General features: G+C 38.3%; 1 protein-coding gene across 1 annotated transcript; it reads left to right on the forward strand.

Moving 5' to 3' along the window:
* The first annotated feature begins 14,162 nt into the window (after window positions 1-14,162).
* Window positions 14,163-21,329, forward strand: LOC146135325 (adhesion G protein-coupled receptor B1-like). The gene is made up of 8 exons (XM_083395760.1): window positions 14,163-14,223; window positions 16,756-16,914; window positions 18,642-18,788; window positions 19,377-19,403; window positions 19,488-19,514; window positions 19,819-19,938; window positions 20,388-20,485; window positions 21,207-21,329. Exons 1-8 carry the CDS (start codon window positions 14,163-14,165, stop codon window positions 21,327-21,329), a joined length of 762 nt encoding a protein of 253 aa, XP_083251886.1.
* Window positions 21,330-21,788: the final 459 nt, after the last annotated feature.

Here is a 21,788-nt window from a genome sequence, read left to right on the forward strand (position 1 = left end):
ACCCAAGATAGGCGTTTAAATTTTCAATTTTACATTTTTAATACAACTGAACAAAATCTAAGATTGTAATTTTGCCAACAAACGGCTCCCTGTGTAAATCCAACTTGCTTGAGGAATAAACATGTTCTGTTTCTTATGGATTTAAACAAAACTAAAAATCATCATCAGACATTATCTTGATTAGGACGTTTCAAAGCGAAACTATAGAAACTTAGAAAAATAACAATTGCGTCCCACCTTTTATAAGAGTTGCTGAATTACTTCTCAATCACATTAACTGAAGATGATGCAAGTTCGTATCGAAACGTCTTCATCAAGATGATGTCGATCTACTCGACCTTTTTGGCTTTGCAACTTATTATCAAGACGCATTAGATCCTACATATATCCCTGCTTGGTGCACCCGTTTGTTAAGAACTTTCTTGCATGATTTAAAAGCATCCCTTTAAAAAGTCTATATAATCCCGGTGTTGCTCAATCTAAGAGAAGTGAATCAATGAAATAGTCTTTCAACTTAGTTTGATGGTTTATCAATTGCTAACTTTATGAGAATTTTAAGCGTATTATGGCGCCAAATACCTATATGATAGTATTCAAAACACGTTGATTTTGATTTTCGGCAAGATTATAATATTTTGCTCGTTTAAAACTGATCAAACTCAATTCCTACAAGTGACAAAAAACGGTCCAATTTGCCCTTCCGGTAAAAAAAAGTATATTGTCTTCCGGTGTATGTGGCACTACTATTTGTAGCCTAGTGTAAAAGTAGCACCATTGGAATTTGTAACAGTTGTTGAAATAAAACGTACGTTTTTACACAAATTTTTCTTAAAATATCTGTGAAAAGCTCATAATGCTAGGCTAACTGCTACTGCTGTTACATCAATTAACACACGCACAGCAATTTAGCTTAACCAAACATCTACATCTCATTTCCTAACTTTCTGCAATTTTTTGCAAACACAGTGTTTATTGTTAAAAATTATATTTTAACCAGACCTAAAAGTGTATGATTCAGAAAAAGTGCAAGCTTTAATAAAATGACTTATAGTTTGGAGTCCATGGTCACAATGGTCATCTTGTCCAGCAAGTTGTGGCAAGCAAGGAATACAAACAAGAAGTACAAGATGCATCAGGGGCCCCTGTTTGACATCAGGCAACAGAGTTCAAACTGAACGCAGGACATGTAACGGTCCGGTTTGCCAGTCGGGTATGAAGTTGTTAATTTCTAGAAAGTCATTATAAAGTTGACTTACTATGTTTGAGTATTATATGTTATGCTTATGCAACAATTAGTCCTCCGACCACGAGATTATGTTGCTGCTAGAATTAATAGCAATGAAAAATATACTAAATGAAATACAAGGAATAGGCCTACGATTTATTTGATATGTGCCTTAAAACAAACTTTAGAAGATTCAATTTAATGGTAATATCAAAAGAGATTAACGTTGAACAACGTTCATATAGTCTATGGCCCCTGGACAAAATGGTCATCGTGCCCAGCAAGTTGTGGTCAGAAAGGAACAGAAACTAGAACCAGAAGATGTGTGAGCGGTCCCTGTCTACAATCACCAAATTCAGTGCAGAACCAAGAGCGTCCATGCAACGGTCCAATTTGCCCTTCAGGTGATAAGCAGTATATTTTCTTCTGGTGTGGGTGGCACCTTATTTGTAGTGTAAAACTAGCACCATTGGCGTTTGTAACAGTTGTTGAAAAAAAAAATACGTTTTACTTAACATTTTCTTAAAACATCTGTGAAAAACTTATAATGCTAGGCTAACTGTTACTGCTGTTACTTCAATTAACACACGCACAGCAATTTAGCTTAACCAAACATCGACATCTCATTTCCTAACTTTCGGCAAATTGTTTGAAAAGATAGTGTTTATTGTTAAAACTTTATATTATAACCAGACCTAAAAGTGTATGATTCAGAAAAAGTGCAAGCTTTAATAAAATGACTTATAGTTTGGAGTCCATGGGCACAATGGTCATCTTGCCCAGCAAGTTGTGGCAAGCAAGGAATACAAACAAGAAGTAGGAGATGCATCAGGGGCCCTTGTTTGACATCAGGCAACAGAGTTCAAACTGAACGCAGGACATGTAACGGCCCGGTTTGCCAGTCGGGTATGAAGTTGTTAATTTCTAGAAAGTCATTATAAAGTTGACTTACTATGTTTGAGTATTATATGTTATGCTTATGCAACAATTAGTCCTCCTACCACAAGATTATGTTGCGGCTTTGAATAATACCAATGATAAATATACTAAGTGAAATGCAAACTTCGGTATTTCATTTGATGTATGCCTTAAAACAAAGTTTGAAAGATTAAAAGTAATAGTAATGTTAAATGAGATCTACATTAGACATCATTTATATAGTCTATGATCCCTGGACAAGATGGTCATCGTGCCAAGCAAGTTGTGGTAAGCAAGGAACAGAAACTAGAACGAGAAGATGTGTGAGGGGACCCTGTTTACAATCTCCAAATCCAGTGCAGACCGAAAAGCGTCCATGTAGTGGTCGAATTTGCCCTTCCGGTAAAAAACAGTATATTGTCTTCTGGTGTGGGTGGCTCCTTATTTGCAGTGTAAAACTAGCACCGTTGGAGTTTGTAACAGTTGTTGAAATAAAAAATACGTTTTACATTTTGTTAAAACATCTGTGAAAAGCTTATAATGCTAGGCTAACTGCTACTGCTGTTACATCAATTAACACACGCACAGCAATTTAGCTTAACCAAACATCGACATCTCATTTCCTAACTTTCTGCAAATTGTTTGAAAAGATAGTGTTTATTGTTAAAAGTTTATATTATAACCAGACCTAAAAGTGCATGATTCGGAAAAAGTGCAAGCTTTAATAAAATGACTTTTAGTTTGGAGTCCATGGTCGCAATGGTCATCTTGTCCAGCAAGTTGTGGCAAGCAAGGAATACAAACAAAAAGTAGGAGATGCATCAGGGGCCCTTGTTTGACATCAGGCAACAGAGTTCAAACTGAACGCAGAACATGTAACGGCCCGGTTTGCCAATCGGGTATGACATGTTTTTTTACCTAATATATTACTTTAGAAATGACTCACTATGTTGTGCTTATGAAAAGATTAGTCCTTTGACCATGCGACCCTGTTTCTTCTTTAAATAATGCCAATAAACAATATACTAAATGAAATGCAAAGACTTTTATTTTACTTGATATGTGCCTTAAAACAGAGTTAAAAAGATTAAAAGTAATAGAAATATTAAAAGAGATTTACGTTGGGCATCATGTATATAGTCTATGGCCCCTGGACAAGATGGTCATCGTGCCCAAGTTGTGGTCAGAAAGGAACAGAAACTAGAACGAGAAGATGTGTGAGCGGTCCCTGTCTACAATCTCCAAATCCAGTTCAGACCCAAGAGCGTCCATGCAACGGTCCAATTTGCCCTTCAGGTATCAAGGTTGTTTGAACTTTTAGACATGCGATATGGCAATACCGCCCTGATTAATGTACTTTTTATCAGAATCCAGTTGTTATCAAAGTATGTAGTGCGAGCAAAAAGTGGCTTGTGGTGTTAATTCTGCTTCTCGCGTCATGAAGGTTAATGAGATTAAATTTTAGGGAAATGTTACATAAACCACATATTCAAATAGCTCACTACAGTTGTTGTTAAATGAACATTTTATTGTTTACCGATTGTAAATTTAAACCAAAATTTTATTTTCGACCTGGAAATAATTCTAAATATGATATCCCACAGAGATTTAAACACAGTACATGGTTTTCTGGTTAGTGTTGCCCACCATTCGGAAGGTAATAATATTCTTATTTGTTGAGTATCAAACAATATATATATATATATATTCGAGTCTTCAAGTTGGTATTTTTAAATGGAGAGTTTCCATTTTTCGACACAATGTCTTGACCGATCGTTAAATTCGGTGAGATCAGTGGTGGAGCATGGCTCATCAATCAGAGGGCATTTTAAGCGGTGAGTGACTGTGTCCTCTACTGTGCCGCACTCACACAATGTGTTTTCCGCTGGCTCTAGGAAACCCCACTTTTTCAGCGTACATTTTGTGCGTGCTACTACGCCAGTTCGCAGTCGGTTTAAACAACGCCATAACTTCCATCCTGCGTTAGAGCCGGGGGGTAGCGCCTCTGCGGGCTCCATAGGCAACTCCGGGTGAGGCGGCGATTGCTCCAGCTTCTTTTGCCAAGTTTGTAGTCTCCACAAAGTCGCTTCTTGGTCTAGGGGCTCCACCCAATGCAATAAACTCTTTCTGGACTTGAGTCGCCACGATGCAGGTTGATGGTCATAAAGCACATGACGTGGGTCGCACATCTGTTTAGTCCGTTCGACTTTGCTGGCTGCATCCCTGCGGATTTCCGGAGGGGCGATGCCTGCCAGCAGGTGGAGGGAACTGGTGTTTGTTGGCCTTAAGCATCCTGTAATTAGACGACAGCTGTCGTTCAAGACAGGGTCTATGGACTTGGCATGTGCCGATCTTCCCCAAACTGGACAGGCGTACTCAGCGACTGAGTAGGACAGACCCAATGCAGATGTTCGCAGCACTTGGGGTGAAGCGCCCCACTGCGAGGATGTTAACTTCCGCAGGATGTTATTGCGGGTCGATACTTTGCCTTTGGTCTTTCTAACATGTTCCTGTTTGTTAGGGTACGATCTAATGTTAAACCAAGGTAGGTGGGTACTGATATTGCCCACTCCAAGCTATGTTAAGTTTTCTTGTGGCGTACTTGTTTTTCAGGTGGATCGCACAAACTTGGGTTTTTGCAGGGTTCGCTCTCAGATGGTTTGTAGTGTAGTAGCATTCCAGCTCCTTGAGGGCGGTCGTGAGGGTCTTCTCTAAGTTTTCAAAGCACGTATCTTGGTAAGCAATGTACAAGTCGTCGGCAAATAAAATCGTTTTGTGTGCGAGTCCATCGGTTGGTCGTTAGTGTAATATTATACAGGAGAGGTGCAAGTACACTTCCCTGAGGAAGACCATTCCGTTGAAGTCGAACACGACTTATCTTTCCGTTGAATTCAACGAAGAAGCGTCGGTTGCTGAGCAGGACGCTCATAAACTCGGTGAGTGCTGGGTCATCCGTCATTTCTAGGATTTTAGACAACAATCGGCGATGATTAACAGTGCCATATGCAGCTGTAACATCTACAAAGACAGTGCCTGTTATCTTTTTGTTATGAAACCCATCCTCGATATACTGAGTGAGGTTTAGGAGCTGTCCAGTCGTAGATTTTCCTGGACGAAAGCCGGCCTGTTGTTGCACGAGGCGTTCTTCGATGAATGGGGTGAACCGATTGAGTATAAGGCGTTACAACAGCTTAAAGGTATGGCTCAGAAGGGAGATAGGACGGTAGCTCTTCGCCAGCAAAGGGTCTTTGCCTGGTTTTAATAGTGCAATGACCCTTGACTTTCTCCACACTTTTGGTATTCGCATTGTGGCGAGGCAGTTATTAAAGAGCTGGAGCAACCAGTCCGAGGAGTTTGGGCCAAGATGCTTCATCTCCTCAGTGAATACATTGTCAATACCAATCGCTTTCCCATTCTTTAGGCTGTTAATGCCATTGGCAAGCTCATCAGCGGAAAAGGGCTCTTTAAAGCACAAATTCTGTTGGTCTTTCTGGTGAATCTTGGGCTTCAGCTGCTTTTTAGCTTGTGGTTCTTTACCATTTAGCAACAGTTGATGTGCTATTTGATTGGCTGTAATGTTGCAGTGTGGTTTTGTCGGCTTGGTTTTATCATTACTCAGCTTTTTAATAAGGCTCCAGGCTTTTCGACTATTTCTGGCCATATCACGGTCCTCCACAAGTACTTGCCAGGTCTTTTGCCGTTGTTGCGATATGGCAGTGATCAATTCCTCCCCAGCTGCTATAGTTTCGACAGCAAAGGGGTTGCTTTTGAACATATGGATGTACTTGGAGTACAGATCATTACCGTGCGATGTAATGCCTGGTATGTAGTTAGTGCAGCAGCCTCTAGGAATGTTTCGGCGAGCTGCCTTACACAATATTTCTGTGAAACGTGTGTAGTTATCGGGGAGGGGAACAATGCTTTGAATTTGCTGTTCGATTTCATTGGTGAATCCTTCCCAATTGGCCTTCTTGAAATTGAAACGACGACGAAATGGAATTGCCGCTGAGCGGATGGCGGCATTCACTTCAATTCCGATTTGGGCGATGTTGCGTCTTGGGAATGGGATCAAGGACCATCTTCGTGCTGAGCGAGGCGAGGTTGTGGCTAACAAAGGCTAGATCAGGGTTATAGCCCTTCTTCCACCGTCCGCTTATGAAAGATTTTGGCAGCTTTGCATCGTGAACAAGACTCAGTTGGCTTGTTTCAGCCCATGACCCCACAGGGTTTGATTCGTTATAGCCCCAGGTTACACTGCGGCTATTGAAATCTCCAATAACTACTTGCGGCTTGGAGGCAGGTAGGGTTGGCATCAGGAAAGAACTTCCCGGCGGTTTGTAGACTGATGTAATCGCGACTCCACTAAGCTCGATCGGCGACAGTTCCAGCTTTGACAAATATATCTGTCGCAGACTAGATCGGAGCACGATCCCCAAAGTAGCTGTTAAGAATAGGAATGACTTTACTTTCTCGAGCAAGACGTTTATTGGACAGAACGACAATCAGTATTCGGCAAATAACCATGCACACCAAGTGCTCGCATAAGGCTACAGCTTGTCTCTAACCCACGAGATTGCAAACTGTGCTCAAAATGCGTCCGATTCTCTCGGTATCCACCCGACGAATGATATCAAAACGACACCACGCAATAGCATACGAAATCGCCCAAAGATATCACGCAGCGCCGCGAAAACCGAGGCTTTGAAATTCACATGTCCTATTCCTGAGGGGAAACCGTGGCGACGGGTAGCCGACCCGGACGGCAGTTCCCGCGGCCTAACGCATTAGGTCCGCACAAAGGCGCTACAATAATTAAATTTGTGACATTTACTCCCTCTAAAGCCAATCCTTGCGATTGGCTCTTTTAACAAAACACAAATTTAAAGCGAAATCAAAACAAGCTACAGTCTACACTTTACCCCAACTTAAAAAAACTTTGCGACTTATACATTTTAGCAAACATTAATTTGAGAAAACCAGCAAAATCAGGAACCATATAGCAAATTCGCATACGAGAGACGATATTAACCTCTCAGCTACCTTACGATACATACATTTCAAAGCAAAAATTGTAAAGATCACGAAATGAAAAACAACAAACGAGAAAACATCACATGCACATTTACCGTCGTTTAACTTTAAACAACTCTGGTCATCGCCATGACCCGTTTTAACGCGCGCCGCTTAATTTTGTCTCTATCCGGTATGGGCCGCACATATTGCGCAACCGGTTACATGTCAAACATCCTGTCGAGGTCGTTCGGCGTAATGACCTTGCTTTCAACCGGAACCACCTTCGAAAGCGCCCGTAGACCATCCGCAATGCACAAGAACTCCAGCTCCACGTCATCCTCAGAGTAAGAGGTGCAAAGCGTGACCCCGTTTCCTGCTTTTCGATTATCATCTGCTTCTACACACTCCAATACCTGCGAATTGTCGGCTGCTTCAAATGATTCGAAGCCCGACTGAACGTCTTCAACCCATCGTTCGTTTGTCGCTTCCGAAGCCTCGCAGTACAGCTGAGCGTCTTCAGAACACTTTTCGTTTGACGTTTCCAAAGCCTCGTCGCACAACTGACCTTCCTCAATAGAACTCTTCCCGGTCACTTTTCCGTCAACCAAGCTTCCCAAACTGCCCTTGACAGGCGCGGCAATTTCTTGAGGCTGCGAAATTCACACAATGTCCTATTCCTGAGGGGAAACCGTGGCGACGGGTAGCCGACCCGGACGGCAGTTCCCGCGGCCTAACGCATTAGGTCCGCACAAAGGCGCAACAATAATTAAATTTGTGACAATAACGCTTCCGTACTTCTCATGTGGGCGTTCAGCTGCCAGTGTCATACCGCATATTTTTGGTGGGTTGTTACTGAGACCGCGATGTGTTCCTTGTAAACACAGGATGTCACAATTGCTGTTCTTGCAGATATTGGCGAGGAGATGTTCCTTCCAACTTGACAACCCTTCAACGTTCGCAGATATTACTGTTAGCGCCGGCCTTAACAAAGGCCTCCTGGGGTTCACCGCAGGTCTCGGCCTGGAATGGGCGGAGGAAAGACGATAACATGCTGAACGTCGACGGGTTGTCGATTTATTAGATGAGCTTGCTATAAGTTGCGTCGCAATTAGTTGCTCGTAAGAGCGATAACAGTGGTACCACGTGAAGGTTTGCAACGTACCACCTATCAAACCATATTATTTACTTATTGGCTGAAGCATTTCGAAAAAAAAAAACACATCTTGGAAGGCTAACCAACATAACTAAAACATCAATAAATTTAACTTAGCCTCATTCAAAAAATCGATTGCTGAATCCGTTAATGTTAGCAAATTTAGCTTAGTCTTTGAGCGCTTTTATTTCAACTATAGATGCAAAGGGGTTGTGCGTTAAATAAGTTGCAAGCTTTAACATAATGATATGTTTAAAGTTTGGAGTCCATGGTCACAATGGTCACCCTGTCCAGCAAGTTGTGGCAAGCAAGGAATACAAACAAGAAGTACAAGATGCATCAGAGGCCACTGTTTGACATCAGACAACAGAGTTCAAACTGAACGCAGGACATGTAACGGTCCGGTTTGCCAGTCGGGTATGAAGTTGTTAATTTCTAGAAAGTCATTATAAAGTTGACTTACTATGTTTGAGTATTATATTTTATGCTTATGCAACAATTAGTCCTCCGACCACGAGATTATGTTGCTGCTTGAATTAATAGCAATGAAAAATACACTAAATGAAATACAAGGAATAGGCCTACGATTTATTTGATATGTGCCTTAAAACAAACTTTAGAAGATTCAATTTAATGGTAATATCAAAAGAGATTAACGTTGAACAACGTTCATATAGTCTATGGCCCCTGGACAAAATGGTCATCGTGCCCAGCAAGTTGTGGTCAGAAAGGAACAGAAACTAGAACCAGAAGATGTGTGAGCGGTCCCTGTCTACAATCACCAAATTCAGTGCAGACCCAAGAGCGTCCATGCAACGGTCCAATTTGCCCTTCAGGTGATAAGCAGTATATTACCTTCTGGTGTAGATTGTGCATTTTTTCGTGGTGTAAAATTAGTCGTAACTGCTGTGGCCATCTTAACAGTTGTTAAAACTAGGAATACTTTCAACTGCAATTTTTTCAAAACCTTTTTGAAAAGTACATAATGCCAGGCTAACTGCAACCGCTATTACCCCCATTACCACCCGTACAGCGATTTATCTCTACATAAAACAATCTATATCTAACTCCCTTACTTTCCGCAGATTTCTTGCAAAGATGGGTTTTTTTATTGGTAAAAATGTATATTTTAACCAGGAATAATATTGCATGCTTTAATAATATAACTTATAGTTTGGAGTCCATGGTCACAATGGACACCCTGTCCAGCAAGTTGTGGCAAGCAAGGAATACAAACAAGAAGTAGGAGATGCATTAGGGGCCCCTGTTTGACATCAGACAAAAAAGTTCAAACTGAACGCAGAACATGTAATGGCCCGGTTTGCCAGTCGGGTATGAAATTGTTTATTTCTTAAATATAACTTTAAAGATGACTCACTATGTTTGAGTATTATATGGTGTGCTTAAGCTACAATTAGTTCTTCGACCATGCAACTCTGTTGCTGCTTCAAATATTATAAATCAAATATAAACTATATAAAAAACGAAGATTTGCATTTTATTCGAAAAGTGCCTGAATATATAGTCTATTATCCCTAAACAAGTTTAAAATATGTAGTGTTTAATCCCTGGATAAGTTTAAAAGATTAAAGTAATAGTTATATTAAATGAGATCTACGTTGAACATTGTTTATATAGTCTATGGCCCCTGGACAAGATGGTCATCGTGCCCAGCAAGTTGTGGTCAGAAAGGAACAGAAACTAGAACGAGAAGATGTGTGAGCGGTCCCTGTCTACAATCACCAAATTCAGTGCAGACCCAAGAGCGTCCGTGCAACGGTCCAATTTGCCCTTCAGGTGATAAGCAATATATTACCTTCTGGTGTATATTGTGCAATATTTCGTGGTGTAAAATTAGTCGTAAATGCTGTGGCCATCTTAACAGTTGTTAAAACTAGGAATACTTTTAACTGCAATTTTTTCAAAACCTTTTTGAAAAGGCCATAATGCCAGGCTAACTGCAACCGCTATTACCCCCATTACCACCCGTACAGCGATTTATCTCTACATAAAACAATCTATATCTAACTCCCTTACTTTCCGCAGATTTCTTGCAAAGATGGGTTTTTTTATTGGTAAAAATGTATATTTTAACCAGGCATAATATTGCATGCTTTAATGATATAACTTATAGTTTGGAGTCCATGGTCACAATGGTCACCCTGTCCAGCAAGTTGTGGCAAGCAAGGAATACAAACAAGAAGTAGAAGATGCATCAGGGGCCCCTGTTTGACATCAGGCAACAGAGTTCAAACTGAACGCAGGACATGTAACGGCCCGGTTTGCCAGTCGGGTATGAAGTTGTTAATTTCTTGACAATCACAATCAAGATAACATTTTGACTAGTTTTATTTGACTGATAATAAGAGTATTATATCGTTTGCTTATGCAACAATTAGTTCTTCGACCACGGACTCTGTTGCTGCTTAAATTCATAGCAATGAAAAATACACTAAATGAAATACGAAGAATAGGCCTACGATTTATTTGATATGTGCCTTAAAACAAACTTTAGAAGATTCAATGTAATAGAAATATCAAAAGAGATTAACGTTGAACAACGTTCATATAGTCTATGGCCCCTGGACAAAATGGTCATCGTGCCCAGCAAGTTGTGGTCAGAAAGGAACAGAAACTAGAACCAGAAGATGTGTGAGCGGTCCCTGTCTACAATCACCAAATTCAGTGCAGACCCAAGAGCGTCCATGCAACGGTCCAATTTGCCCTTCAGGTGATAAGCAGTATATTACCTTCTGGTGTAGATTGTGCATTTTTTCGTGGTGTAAAATTAGTCGTAACTGCTGTGGCCATCTTAACAGTTGTTAAAACTAGGAATACTTTCAACTGCAAATTTTTCAAAACCTTTTTGAAAAGTACATAATGCCAGGCTAACTGCAACCGCTATTACCCCCATTACCACCCGTACAGCGATTTATCTCTACATAAAAGAATCTATATCTAACTCCCTTACTTTCCGCAGATTTCTTGCAAAGATGGTTTTTTTTATTGTTAAAAATGTATATTTTAACCAGGCATAATATTGCATGCTTTAATAATATAACTTATAGTTTGGAGTCCATGGTCACAATGGTCACCCTGTCCAGCAAGTTGTGGCAAGCAAGGAATGCAAACAAGAAGTACAAGATGCATTAGGGGCCCTTGTTTGACATCAGGCAACAGAGTTCAAACTGAACGCAGAACATGTAATGGCCCGGTTTGCCAGTCGGGTATGAAATTGTTTATTTCTTAAATATAACTTTAAAGATGACTCACTATGTTTGAGTATTATATGGTGTGCTTAAGCAACAATTAGTCCTTCGACCATGCAACTCTGTTGCTGCTTCAAATATTATAAATCAAATATAAACTATATAAAAAACGAAGATTTGTATTTTATTCGAAAAGTGCCTGAATATATAGTCTATTATCCCTAAACAAGTTTAAAATATGTAGTGTTTAATCCCTGGATAAGTTTAAAAGATTAAAGTAATAGTTATACTAAATGAGATCTACGTTGAACATTGTTTATATAGTCTATGGCCCCTGGACAAGATGGTCATCGTGCCCAGCAAGTTGTGGTAAGCAAGGAACAGAAACTAGAACCAGAAGATGTGTGAGCGGTCCCTGTCTACAATCACCAAATTCAGTGCAGACCCAAGATCGTCCATGCAACGGTCCAATTTGCCCTTCAGGTGATAAGCAGTATATTACCTTCTGGTGTATATTGTGCATTTTTTCGTGTTGTAAAATTAGTCGTAAATGCTGTGGCCATCTTAACAGTTGTTAAAACTAGGAATACTTTTAACTGCAATTTTTTCAAAACCTTTTTGAAAAGGCCAGAATGCCAGACTAACTGCAACCGCTATTACACCCATTACCACCTGTAGGCCTACAGCAATTTATCTATACATAAAACAATCTACATCTAACTCCCTTACTTTCCGCAAATTTCTGGTTAACATGGTTTTTGTTGTGACAAATGTCTATTTTAACCAGGCATAATATGGCATGCTTTAGATTAGAGCAGGGGTTCCCAACCTATTTACGATCTCGTACCACTTGGACGCTCTGTACTGCCACGCGTACCACTTCTTTTAGAAAAGTGGTTCTTAACCTTTTTTCTACCGCGCACCCTCTTTTTAATTGTCCTGTGCCATGCGCCCCTTAAATATTGAACAATAATACTAAAATAAATTCGTTGTTTTCTAATACATATCAATCAGACAGCATGAAACTAGAAAAGTTAACTCTTCGTGGCGTGATGCGCGAAAAAATTGCGTTCATTTGGTTTGTATTGGCTAAACTTTAATTTCGGAAACACACAAAAGTCGCTCGTGCTCGATATATATCGAGCTGATTTTGACAGACATGTTTTAAGAAATAAAACATTGCGAGGATCGTGTTTTAAAAAGTGTGATGACACACAATGCAAAGGCTATTTAATGCAAATAACATTACAAATTGGCGCAACAAAGTCTGAGTTCCCTCAATTAATGATGCGAAAAAAAGTAATCTGTAGTTTGCGCGTAAGCGCAACATTTTTTCGCTGTTTTCTTGTTAAAATTGTCAAAACACAGTTTGTGGAGAGGGTGGCATGGTGCAAAACTTAGATCTTCTTCAACCATATCTTACTGTTCTGACTAAACACAGTCCAAATTGGCCGTAGCAAATAGCAAATATTGTCCCAAAATTCGAGAAACTACATTATAACATAAGTAGCCTCAAAGTTCGCAAATCGCACAACTATGAATCATTTTTCTTCAATTACTTTTCTGAACATGTGTAATTTTGATGTTATGCATAGGGCAGCATACAAGCAGATTTAACAACTAACGCAACATGTTACTGATAAATCACTAAAAAAAATTAAATATTGGAGTAGAGCTTGCGCCACCCTAAGAATTGTCTGGCGCCCCCCGGTTAAGAACCACTGTTGTAGAACAACTATTTTGATATTTTGACCAAATCATGTTTTCATCTATTTAAAGCTTGCAACTAGCCTTATTTAATGCTATTTGTAGCTTAAGCTGTAAAACAGTAAATGATATCTATCAAGAGCACCTATTTGACATAATTAACGCTTATTGTCCCACAGCGTTGTATGGCTTTTCAAAGCAACTGATGTGCTAATGGTTGACATATGAAATGACCTGCATTTTTAAGACCGCAATGGTACGAAACAGAAGGGATAGTTACGTAACAATGAATAGGTTTCGGAAATTAAAAAAAATGAACAAAATATAAAAGTTCTGAATCCAGGTATTTGTAAATAAAAAAAACGAAAGCTACTCGCGTACCCCTTGCAAAACTTTCGCGTACCACTAGTGGTACGCGTGCCGCTTGTTGGGAACCCCTGCTTTAAAAATATGCAAGCTTTAATAAAATGACTTTTAGTTTGGAGTCCATGGGCACAATGGTCATCTTGTCCAGCAAGTTGTGGCAAGCAAGGAATACAAACAAGAAGTAGGAGATGCATCAGGGGCCCCTGTTTGACATCAGGCAACAGAGTTCAAACTGAACGCCGGACATGTAACGGTCCGGTTTGCCTGGCGGGTATGAAGTTGTTAATTTCTTAAAAATCACTATCAAGATAACATTTTGACTAATTTTATTTGACTGATAATAAGAGTATTATATCGTGTGCTTATGCAACAATTAGTTCTTCGACCACGGACTCTGTTGCTGCTCAAATTAATAGCAATGAAAAATATACTAAATGAATTACAAAGAATAGGCCTAGGATTTATTTGATATGTGCCTTAAAACAAACTTTAGAAGATTCAATTTAATGGTAATATCAAAAGAGATTAACGTTGAACGACGTTCATATATAGTCTATGGCCCCTGGACAAAATGGTCATCGTGCCCAGCAAGTTGTGGTCAGAAAGGAACAGAAACCAGAACGAGAAGATGTGTGAGTGGTCCCTGTCTACAACCACCAAATTCAGTGCAGACCCAAGAGCGTCCATGCAACGGTCCAATTTGCCCTTCAGGTGATAAGCAGTATATTACCTTCTGGTGTATATTGTGCATTTTTTCGTGGTGTAAAATTAGTCGTAAATGCTGTGGCCATCTTAACAGTTGTTAAAACTAGGAATACTTTTAACTGCAATTTTTTCAAAACTTTTTTGAAAAGGCCATAATGCCAGGCTAACTGCAACCGCTATTACACCCATTAACACCCGAACAGCTATTTATCTCTACATAAAACAATGTATATTTAACTCCCTTATTTTCCGCAACTTTCTTGCAAAGATGTTTTTTTTATTGTTAAAAATGTCTGTTTTAACCAGGCATAATATTGCATGCTTTAATAATATAACTTATAGTTTGGAGTCCATGGTCACAATGGTCACCATGTCCAGCAAGTTGTGGCAAGCGAGGAATACAAACAAGAAGTAGGAGATGCATTAGGGGCCCCTGTTTGACATCAGACAAAAAAGTTCAAACTGAACGCAGAACATGTAACGGCCCGGTTTGCCAGTCGGGTATGAAATTGTTTATTTCTTAAATATAACTTTAAAGATGACTCACTATGTTTGAGTATTATATGGTGTGCTTAAGCAACAATTAGTCCTTCGACCATGCAACTCTGTTGCTGCTTCAAATATTATAAATCAATTATAAACTATACAAAAAACGAAGATTTGCATTTTATTCGAAAAGTGCCTGAATATATAGTCTATTATCCCTAAACAAGTTTAAAATATGTAGTGTTTAATCCCTGGATAAGTTTAAAAGATTAAAGTAATAGTTATACTAAATGAGATCTACGTTGAACATTGTTTATATAGTCTATGGCCCCTGGACAAGATGGTCATCGTGCCCAGCAAGTTGTGGTCAGAAAGGAACAGAAACTAGAACGAGAAGATGTGTGAGTGGTCCCTGTCTACAATCACCAAATTCAGTGCAGACCCAAGAGCGTCCATGTAACGGTCCAATTTGCCCTTCAGGTGATAAGCAGTATATTACCTTCTGGTGTATATTGTGCATTTTTTCGTGGTGTAAAATTAGTCGTAAATGCTGTGGCCATCTTAACAGTTGTTAAAACTAGGAATACTTTTAACTGCAATTTTTTCAAACCTTTTTGAAAAGGCCATAATGCCAGGCTAACTGCTACCGCTATTACACCCATTAACACCCGAACAGCGATTTATCTCTACATAAAACAATGTATTTTTAACTCCCTTATTTTCCGCAACTTTCTTGCAAAGATGTTTTTTTATTGTTAAAAATGTCTGTTTTAGCCAGGCATAATATTGCATGCTTTAGAGAATATGCAAACTTTAATAATATAACTTATAGTTTGGAGTCCATGGTCACAATGGTCATCTTGTCCAGCAAGTTGTGGCAAGCAAGGAATACAAACAAGAAGTAGGAGATGCATCAGGGGCCCTTGTTTGACATCAGACAACAGAGTTCAAACTGAACGCAGAACATGTAACGGCCCGGTTTGCCAATCGGGTATGAAATTGTTAATTTCTTAAAAATCGCTTTAAAGTCAACTCACTATGTTTGGCTTGTTTTATTTCAATGACGATAAGTGCGTTATAGAAATGATCAAATATGTATTATACTACCCTATGTTTATGCCACAATTATTAGTGGAATCACTGGATTCTGTTGCATCATGAACGTACAGCTAAGCAACAGAACTAAACCAATTCAAAAAATATCATTTATTCTGATGTGTGCCGTAAATTGGTGTTTGTTTATATTTTGAGGCTGCCGGGCCGGTAACAAGGAAAATCATATGACATACTGGTAATCACATTCTTGCCTCAGGCACGATTCGGTATTGACTCAAGTATATTGCTTTTAACTAACAAACAACACAAATAAATTTCAAAATAAAGTTTCAGTTAAGTCTTTCTGGAAAATAACATATTGCCAAGTCAAGAATTTTGCAAAAATAACAAATCAAGGCCTATTCCAAGTCATCAGTTACTCAAGTTAAGTCCCACTCAAGTCATTATTAGAGCACGTAAACTTCAAGTCAAGTAATTGACACAAAAATTTAATGTTAAAATAATGAAATTGGTAAACTCGTCCGATTATATAAGCAGAAATATAAAAAACTTTAAAATAAATTTTCATTTAAAATTGTTTAATGTACTAAAAATAAAATAAATAACATCATTTTATTAAAATCCCTTTAATAAAAACATTTAATTTTACCCTAGGTTATATAGCATTGCAGTCCAAGTCAAGTAATTTGTTCGAAAGACTTAAGACAAGTCATATCGATCAAAGGACTTAACTTAAATCAAGTCAAGTACGCTAAGTAGGCTTAATTTAAGTCTTTAATTCATAGCAACACTATGACTCAAGTCATAGCAACATTGTTAAAAGATTAGTGTTTGATTTTGGTTGTTTTAGAGTTTAGTATTGGTCAATCGGGTTTTATATATGAAGTTGAGAATCTTACAATAGTTATGTTAAACAGGTTGGAGCAACTGGACAAGATGGTCATCATGCCGAGCCAGTTGCGGTAAACAGGGCGTTCAAACAAGAAGTAGAAGATGCGTGAGCGGTGTCTGTTTAAGATTAAGCAACAAAGTTCAAACCGAAAGACGCCCATGTAACGGGCCGATCTGCGTCCAAGGTACAAAATTCGGATCATCGTTGGTTAAGCTTTCCGGTCATGCTAACCCATAGATGGCGAATCACTGTCCCGCGGGTCATGAAGTGACCCATCACAGATTTTTAATGACTCATTTGTCTCTTTAGAAATATCGAAATGTTATTTTCATTTTCATGAAAGAACAAATATAAAAAACGTTCTTTGTTCTATAACACTATTTAAATAAGGACTGGTAAATCTGTGGGTCGTGCAAAAGTGTTTAAGGCGTGACGAGTGGACCTACATTAACTGCACTTTAACAAATCGGTGCAGAAAAGCAGACAACTAAAAGCATTTTGTTTATCGCTGTAAAACGTATCGGGTGGTGATCCTTTAAGGGAAACTATGTGTTCGCGGAATAAAAGTTCTAAAACCCTGGTTAAACCAATTAACCAGGCTGAAAAGCTTTCTGCTGAACTCCTGTTATCTCATAAAAAATGCTGCATCATTTGTTAACTATTTAGCTTCTTAATATTTGTGTAATCCAAATTTGGAAATCATCCAAAAACCTTGAATTACCAACCCAGACAATAACACTTAAAGCGACACAACCGCAGAGTTTCTCATAAAATAACAAATAATTAAATGTATGACCCACTTGTGCATTTTGTAAAAATTGAAGTCGTGTTTGTGACCCGCGCGATGAAAAGGTTCGCCATCCCTGTGCTAACCAGAGTCTTACTGTGCCGTTTCTGAATTTACATTTTAAAGGCTGTTACTTTGTATCTTCAAAATCTTTGTAAATGGCCGTATTTGTCTAATTATAAATAAGGTAATAAGGTGGTACTATATTAAGACAAATTCTATTGTTTTCTTAGCAAGGTTTCCACAATCGTTCTTCATAACATTTAAAGTAGAATTGAAAGCACAAATCCTTTAAAGGTGATAAGAATGGTCAAGTCAATATAATTTCTATTTTAAATAAGGCATTGGCATGACACTAAAAACCGAAAAAGATTTGCATTTGTTCAGTGATGAAATACCGAATTGTATTTACTTTAACCAAGTATTGCTTTAACAGGCAGCCATGACTACCAAATTAAGTAATATTTATGCAAACCTAAAAAATAATTTCGTTTCTCCAGTTGTATGCTGGGTAGTAAAGTCTCGGTCACATCCTTATTCGCCACTGTTGGGTGGCAAGCTCTTACCATATCTCATATTTAGTCACAATTTTCTATTTGTTTACTGTACCACTATAGTGATGTCATCCAATGAATATGAATATTACCACCGTATTATGAACTCCTAGTGTGCCTTTTTCCTTTCATGACCTATTTAATAATATCCACTGCCTTTCTTCTTTCTCTCTCTCTCTCTCTCTCTCTCTCTCTCTCTCTCTCTCTCTCTCTCTCTCTCTCTCTCTCTCTCTCTCTGTCTCTCTCTCTCTCTCTCTCTCTCTCTCTCTCTCTCTCTCTCTCTCTCTCTCTCTCTCTCTCTCTATTTCATGTACCTTGCGTTTAACTTGCTGGACAGACGAGTTAAACCCAGATAAAAGGTGTGGACCCTTTGAGTGCTAATAAACCGAACTGCTAAATGTAGTGCTGGGTCGATGTTAGTAACCTTCTGTTAGGAAAATATATACGGAGTCTCACGGACCTATTAATAGTCTCCATAAACATAAAACATCACCTTTATTCATTACATCACCGTGACTGAACCATAAGCTTGATACATGGCAAAACGCACACATGTCTTGTTTTTCACAGCTTGGGGAAAATGGAGTCCATGGACTCGCTGTTCGGCGAGGTGCGGTCGAAGAGGTAGCAGAACAAGAAAGAGAACGTGTCTTAGTAATTCCTGTCCTGGCTCAGCAACGCAACTGGATTTCTGCAATGGTCCAACTTGCCAGATCGGTAATTGTACTAACCTGTGGAACAATAGTCTGATAAAACATGGCCCTTGGTTAAAAATTACCTTGAGGGGAATTTTTAGATAAGGTTTTATCCGTTTCAGTTGTCTGTTCAAGGTCTACCCCGAATATATGTTTATTACTTCGCTATTTTTACATCCTGGTATACTGGCGACGTATATAATTCTGAAAATAAAAGTGTCTCTAAATATATGCGCTACAAACTTCTGCACTTTATGATTTGGTGTACCTTCTTTTAACATATATAACCCAGTGTATGTAAAAATATAGTAAAATATGCACATTGCTACGTAAAGTCTTAGAACATAATAAGGTTTGCCTACACATGATTTTTTGTGGGGCTACAATGATTGACACATTTGTCCAGTCAGGAGCACAACCCATAGAGTTTGTATTCACGTTGTTTGTATTCACGTAAAATCTGCTAAAATGTTGAATCAGCAACCCTACGGCAAATGTGTATTGCATTCGAGATTAGAACGGCGCATTTTTAACTAGAAAATACTTTTCTTTTTATAACTCCAATAAGGTATAAACCACCATTAATTTAACGTTTTTTGTTATATTTCAGTTACTCCTCCCCGGATAATTTCAATACGTAAGTATATCCGACTACAATTGCTTCATATATATTTAGCCTATATGTTAGCGTTGTATAAACTCTCTTTTTATTTTTGTACAGGAACTACTCCACGAGCAGTTGTAATACGTAAGTAACGTAAATTTATTAAACAAATGCATTTAAACAATATTTCTCCGAATAAATCAAAATCCGGAATATGCTTTTGGGGCAATAGTGACAAAGTTGTTGCATTACCAACTTGATATGAAGACAACGCCAAGACTGATTGTAAAATAATGGCTCAAGGGTTTGAATTTAAATTTATGTCTGATATTGGCAGTGTTGCAAATAAGTCATTTTGAAATGACTTAAGTCCCAGTCAAGTCATTCGTAAAATAATTATGATGCATTTTGAAGGCTCCTCAAAAAACAATTAAAATGTTTTACCTAGGGTCAACAGCGGAGCCCGTAACTAAGTGCGTTGACAAATTTTCCTGGTGTGCAATGCAGAAACAACATTGCTTACGTCTAACCTTCGTCAAAACAGGATGCCCCAAAACTTGTAACACCTGTAAGTATGTTTTATTTGTAACAAAGTTTTTAACATTTTCGTGTCAGCTGGTTTGCTAAATCTTCATAGATCATGGACCGAGTTTCAATTTGTATATTTTTCATATGATGCTGATAAATAAAAAATATCTGTAGGCTTCCCGCCGTAGGCCTATCCGTCAAGATAGAATATTATGTGCCAATGTTTCTCTTTAAGTTGTTTAATACCCTAAGTTGAATGGTAGATGTAACGAAATGATTGTTGGAAACAGAATTAAAATACTTGATCAATTTTATTACTCTGATCTATTCATTCCTTTTTGTTAAGGGCGTTTAACGTTCTGGGATGTAAAAGACGAACGATATCATGGCATATAACTATCACAGCTTATATATGAGTTTATCTCCAAAGTGATAGATTTAACACTAAAAACAACTTTTAGAAACACCAACAATTCCATTTGATTTTAGGCCCTAAATGGTCTGCATGGCGGACATCATCCTGTTCGGTTACCTGTGGTGTAGGAACCCAAAGGCGATCCAGAATATGTTTGGACAACCAAAACAAGGTATAGTTTTTCTGTTTGAGTCTGCGACCAATTTTGAATTTTTTAACTTGCAGCGTCCCTTGTATTGGTTTAAGAGTCTTAAACAAAGAATTTGTTGTCTTCTTCAACAACCATTTGTTATAATAATAACGTGTATTTTAGGGTTTTTTTTGTTTTCCATGCTTATCGAAAGAAAGAAAAGATTTACTATTAAAGATAAAAAAACAAAAAAGTGGCCCTACTAGCGACCCTCCAGGTTTGCGACTGCTAATTTGGAAAGCCCTTGATGTATACTTAAACATGTTTCATACACCGCTGGGTGCAGTGTTATTAAAGATAAGAAAACACTTTTTGTAGTATACATGTAGCCTTACCAGCACTTTGAAGCCATAATTAAGTAGGTCTACAAGTGGCGTAATATAGAGTCTACCGACCTAGTTTTTTTGTGCGACCCACAATGAGATACACCAAACAAATAAAGTTACATAAAACCTGAATCTTCACTACTGGCGTACGTACTGAAACAGTTAATGCGACACAACACATCCAATTGTTAAGTATTTGTGATATTGCTGCATTAATATAACGTAAAGATAATGCAATAATTTCCCGAATAAAGGAAAACTGTAACATTTAGAAATTCTTCGCGACCCACCAATGGGTTGAGGCCCACTGGTTGGGAAGAACTGGTTTAGAATACGATAATTGAAAGGGATCTAATAAAATAATGTCATGCCTTTAGACAATCTCAGCGTCAAGCTGTCCGGGCTCGAACTCCGATTTAACAAGTTGCACCGCTCGAGTTTGCTCACTTCGGCCTCGGTTTCCAGGAGCCCTGAACTTGCCAGAATTAGGTTTTGTCTAAGGTAATTGAATTTTAGTGAGAGTTGTGTCACTTGCAAATATTATTTGAGCTAAAAATTAATTAGATACCCATATTTTGTATAATCGTAGGTGCCTTTTCCGCTTTACCTTATGAGGTTTTAGGTTAGATTTTTTTCTACAAAATATTTTTTTATTAAATGCCTAAGGTTAAAAAAGTAGATGTTATTGAAAACGCAACCTTTTGTTAGTCGTTGTAACATTATTCTTTTATAAATCAAATTTAATAGAAGTTACTATAAATTACCCAACATTGAAATGCTAATGTAGTGATAATAAATAGTTTTTGACTTCAACAATTACGTTCAGTAATTCAATGTAACGTTTCAATAAAAATAAATATTTAGGATCGCTGTTTTGTGTTTTTTCAGTGCTCAGATAAGAAGAATAGAAAAGTTGAAGTACATGAAGCCGGAATTATTTGTATTTTTATTTAATTGAT

The sequence above is a fragment of the Ascidiella aspersa genome, chromosome 8, assembly GCF_963924565.1.
Source record: "Ascidiella aspersa chromosome 8, kaAscAspe10.2, whole genome shotgun sequence".
Classification (NCBI taxonomy): domain Eukaryota; kingdom Metazoa; phylum Chordata; class Ascidiacea; order Phlebobranchia; family Ascidiidae; genus Ascidiella; species Ascidiella aspersa.

Coding starts and splice junctions, on each gene's coding strand:
- LOC146135325 (XM_083395760.1), top strand. CDS start 14,163: ATGGTCATCGTGCCCAGCAAGTTGTGGTCAGAAAGGAACAGAAACCAG. Junction 18,789..19,376: donor TGGTCCAACTTGCCAGATCG/GTAATTGTACTA, acceptor GTTATATTTCAG/TTACTCCTCCCCGGATAATT. Junction 19,404..19,487: donor TCCCCGGATAATTTCAATAC/GTAAGTATATCC, acceptor ATTTTTGTACAG/GAACTACTCCACGAGCAGTT.